The 5,000-nt window shown below is 37.5% G+C and overlaps 1 protein-coding gene across 1 annotated transcript in view; it reads right to left on the bottom strand.

Moving 5' to 3' along the window:
* The window catches only part of LOC138022482 (NLR family CARD domain-containing protein 3-like), a 34,250-nt gene that overhangs the window by 15,314 nt on the left and 13,936 nt on the right, over nt 1–5,000 (bottom strand). The window contains exons 6-7 of the mRNA XM_068869637.1: nt 2,182–2,832; nt 1,552–1,638 (exon numbers count right to left, since the gene is read on the bottom strand). Coding sequence (XP_068725738.1) covers nt 1,552–1,638; nt 2,182–2,832 — 738 coding nt within the window. The remainder of the gene's footprint in view (nt 1–1,551; nt 1,639–2,181; nt 2,833–5,000) is intronic.

Here is a 5,000-nt window from a genome sequence, read left to right as displayed (position 1 = left end):
CAGCAATCCTTTGAGTCTCATGAAACTAACATAAAGATAAACCAAACAAAAGGATCACTCACACACAATTCCACGTGCCGACAACGACTAATAAAAAGGGCGTGCAAAAACTGAAACACAACACCCCCTTTAACCGCAAACAAAAAACCCAAAATAATCAAATGATGTCACGCAAAAATAGTAACGCAACTGTAACAATAATTGCCCCCGCAGGGATTTCGCCCAGAGGCGAAATCCCGAGGAGGCATCCTAGTAGCTTGCGCGTATATTAAGGACAGTACTTACGGTTCAAATATGCAGTCGGTATACTAGAAAAAATCTCGATTTGTTCGAACAGGGGCCGCGAGGAATCGGTAGGCAATGATGACGTTTGTATTGTTTGCGCCCGCAAGTACGAAATGGTTGGGATGACGTAAAGCAGAAAATCCCAAAGGGAGTTTCTGAGAGTTTGTGTATTGTGACATCACAATAAACAGGGGTAGCAGTTAATAATCCAAAGTCCCTATTTGGGGGGTGCAGAGTATTATGAAAGGAAGCGCATGGTTTAATATTTTGTGTCAGTCGCATCACGGCGTCTGTTCTCGCGGTTGTCACGCTGAGGAGCAGCTGATTTTAAGGTGAGAAAAACTGAACTTACATATATATATATATACTGTAGGAAACAGACAACTTTTTTAAAAGACATGTTTCGGCATGCTTATGCCATCATAAGTTTAATGAGTTCCTAAGTGTGAACAGTTATAAAGTCTACGGGTAGATGAAAATTATTACATGACGTAATACAAAAGCAGGTACTATTTACAGCGTGACACCAAACATCAAGGTGTAAACTAAAACGTGAGAAAAGTGTTGTAATGCTGCAATTGTTTGTTAAGTTCCGGTTTGATCTTATTTATATGAAAAGCTTCTTTGAGTTTTAAATCAATTGAGTTGCTGGCAGAATCCAGAATACTAAAGCACGAAGGGGAGTATTTGCTCTTACATAAAGGAGATGTGTTGAAATGCTTAAAAATATGCGAGTTTTTATCGCTTTCCGTGTGTTCCTTTATCCTGGTAGAAAAGTGGCGACTAGTTTCGCCAATATAACGGGAATTACAACCCGCACAAGAAAATTGGTAAACTACCATGGATTTTAGAGCAACAGGAGTACGATCTTTAACACTAAACACTTTTAATTTTGAATGAAGTGAAAACTAATTTGATAGTTAGTTCAAAGTAATCGTCTCAACTTCAGGCTCCACCCTCTCTGATCTGAGTTAAAAGACTATTACAACATTACAACAGTCAACACATACGGTATCGAATAATAATTTGCAAATAAAAATAATGCAGCACTTTGCATCGCAGGGGCAGCTGTAGTGTCAACTACTACTAGTTACAGGCTATATCTGGATAAGATTTGACCAAAACAGATTCTTCAGCTGCATCTGGTCAACTCCAGTTTGATTGTTGTGGACACTAATCCTCTCTTGATTAGTTTTATCAAACAAAATCCACTTTCCACTTAAGTAATTTCAAGAAATCTTTCAGTGATCTGTATGAAGTAGTTACCTTGTTCATGATGAGTGTGTGTGCTGCTTCCTGTAGCTGCTGCTGCTGAAACAACATCACCACAGCTTGCTTCTGGCTGCACACAATCTATTGTAAAATAATCAACACGGTCTGTTGTTAAAGAGAAATCTATTAATATTCGAAAATATTAATGAAATCGCATAATTTCCCGCATAATTGGTGCATAATTAGACTTAAAAGTGGTGCATAATTTCCCAATTTCTTCACACCCTATCAGAAGCCCTGTTTATTGCAAAGCAGTCAAATTAGACTTAACAACAAGGAGCAGTTGTCCATCCTTGATGGTCAGCAGTGATTATTAATAGACACATGCCCCTGAATCTTGTGAGGTTTTGAAACCAATATGCATGATTGAAACACATTGCGTTGTAATTCATTGTGTTTTAAAAGGATTCATTGGCATTTTGGGAAAATGTTTATCAGTGTTCTTCCACCCTCCTGGCTGCCTCATTTGACTGATCTTATCAGTGTTTATTTATTGGCTACTCATGCACTCTCTTCCCCAAAATTATTGCTTTTAGTAGTTTATTTCTTTTTCAACAGAAGACACAAATCGTTCAAAATGCTGTTGCACCATCAGCCTACTAAGTTTTCACTCCCCAAACCCACCTGCATCTCTAGAAGTCTTCATTTTGCACTCCCACTCATTTAGTTTGTCTGTAATTCTGTTGTCACCCTCTTTCCACTGTTTCAGAAGTTCTTGGAAATGTTCCTCATCTAGTGGATCCATTTCTTGTTTCTCTATTTCACAAATGGCATCTTCATATTTAGCTCCACCCAATCGCACCAGAGTTTTCTGGATCTGATCTTTGTATTTGCAAAAAAATGCATCACTAACAGAGGCCTCTTCTGCACGGTCCAATACTGCATCCACAAAATACTTCAAACGTACAATGTCAGACTCACAGCTGGTGTCAAGGGAATGGGGAAGTAGATCCCAGCCAGTGGATGGAGGACTCAGGTTACAGATTGTCCTCAGAAGCACAATCAAGAGTGAATTGTCAAAGCCTGTGGATGATACTGAAGAGGATTTAACTGGATACAATTTACTCCATTGCACTGGATTGAGGATTCCTTCTTTTTTAAGAGACCGAAGCTTAGAGTGCACTGGCTCACGTTTCAAGGCACCGCAAAGGTCTTGTGGACGAATTATTCTGTCAAACGTATCCCTCAACACTTGCGAACCCAGCCTGACCAGAAGGTAACATAGCAGTGTGTAGTTGGTTTGTCCATCACTGGGAATAACTGCCAAAACAGCACCTGAAACAAGTGTCAGGGAAGATCTTTAGGGCATCATTCATTTAGCCAGATATGTGAAAGATAAATAACACAGCACTGATCAAAAGTTGTTAATAATTATTAAATAAAGACTGGTGTAACAAGCAAGCCAAGTGAGGCTTGGAGCTTATATGAAATAGACTTCCTTGGATAATTAAATAATAAACAGTATATGGTTAAGTACAGAGTGAGCAAATACTGTGCAAAATCTAAATGGTACCTGTAAATAGGCTTTTAGCAAGCTAATCCTTCCGTTTTCTTTTAAAAACAATAGATGGTAAGCTACATGTAATTAGTGAAACAGGCAATGATCTCCAGATTAAGGATGCTGAACTGCTTCATATTCGTTGAACAAAGATGGGACCTGTACTGAGAGGAAAATCGAGTTTGTACTGGTGGACCTGATGACTAGTTGAAAAGAGACTGCGAACGCTACAATGCACTTCTGCAGAAGGTAAATACAATTTAGGTTGGAGCAGTAGCTGAAGGATCAGGCAACATTGCAACATGTTACAATGTAAGTAAGGATATACTAGAGAGTAATGTAAGGCCAGTAACATTTTCAATTATAGATAAAAGCGAGCTTTGGCAATAATTCCTACAGACTTCAAAATCTTTTTTGACACGGTGTTAATATGTGGTTTTCAAGAAAGGTGCCGGTCACTGATGACACCTAAGAGTTAAGATTTTAGTCTCCACAACTTGCTTGATCACAGTATTATCCAGAACTAGAGGAACACTAAAATCACGAAGTTTGTTTTCCTGAAAATCGAGGATAACTTCTTTACTTTAATTAAGCCAAGAAACAATTTTTTCAAGCACCTGGTTAACAATGGAAATAAGGTAGTTGTGATCTTCAGGAGAAAAAAAATAGAGTTTTAGTCAGACTAGAGACATTATGAAGATTTTTAACAAACAAAATAAACAAAATAGCTCCAAGGATTGAACCTTGTGGAATGCTACACAACGTAAAATGTTTCTAAAATACGATCAACAGGACCTACACTGTAATCCGAACAAATTGGAACCGGTCCTTGAGATAACATTAATTTTTAGGATTCCACGTCAAAGCAGTGTTGCAAATACCATAGTGTTGAAACTTCTGACTCAATATTTCATGATTAATAGACTATGTATCAAAATAATGCCTTAGACCAATCAAAGAAGATGGCTAAAGTTGTTTCATTTTTGCCAGTAGCTGACGATATACGTATAATTTACAATTGAAATTAGATCTATTAAGGCAGTGGAATGGTTGTTTCGAAATCCAAATTGCTTCGAGTAGACAATACTATTCAAGTCTAAGAATTTAAACAGTCGGTTGAAAATGACTTTTTCAAAGAGTTTAAAGAATGCAGGAGGAATTGATATTGCCCTGTAGTTACTGAAAAGTGTGGAGTCGTCTGCCTTTATAAAAACTGGAATCACTTTGGCGATATTGAGAGATTCAGGAAACACATACTCCTGACCAGTAGATAAAGAGAGACCGATTATGGTTACGAGGGGCTGCGCAATATCTTCAAACGACTGCTCAATAACTTTCATTGATATATTATCATGTCTGGGGGCTTTACTGGCATTGCTCAATTCCTTGACCATAAGTGGTTGCAAGGAGATAGAATCAGAAGGAGAGCCAGACACTGAAGAAGTCCTTCTACCTTGGGCAACAAGTTAGTGGTGGAATTTTTTCTCAACAAATTACATTAAGGGCCATCATCATGATGACCGCATTTAAGACCATCCAACTTAAGCAACTTCCAGACCTTACTTACTATATTTCATTTTAGATTATTTTTACCATTGTATAGTAATTATTAGATTAACAGACCATAAAATACAAATGTAGATGCCAGAAAAGAAGAATTAATGTTGAGGAAACTGTAATAAAAACCATTAAGGGTTGTAAGCTTAGGTTGACTCACATGAAATTTTAGATGGATATTAATTTAACAAATATACAAAATATGAAGTTGTTATCTGAGGTAGAATTAATACTTATCTAGAATAGAATTTTCAAGTTTCTTTCTGAAGGATGCCAGTGATGCAGAGCCAGTTATATCAATAGAGAAGAAGACAAAAAGGAGGGAAGAAGAAAGGAGTTTGCATACCTTGTGTTGTAGCCTGACATTTCCTTTCAGTGATTAAAATTT

The sequence above is a fragment of the Montipora capricornis genome, chromosome 10, assembly GCF_036669925.1.
Source record: "Montipora capricornis isolate CH-2021 chromosome 10, ASM3666992v2, whole genome shotgun sequence".
In the NCBI taxonomy this organism is placed as follows: Eukaryota; Metazoa; Cnidaria; class Anthozoa; order Scleractinia; family Acroporidae; genus Montipora; species Montipora capricornis.
The sequence above is the reverse complement of the archived record's forward strand: the minus strand, read 5'-3'. Positions and strand labels throughout refer to the sequence as shown.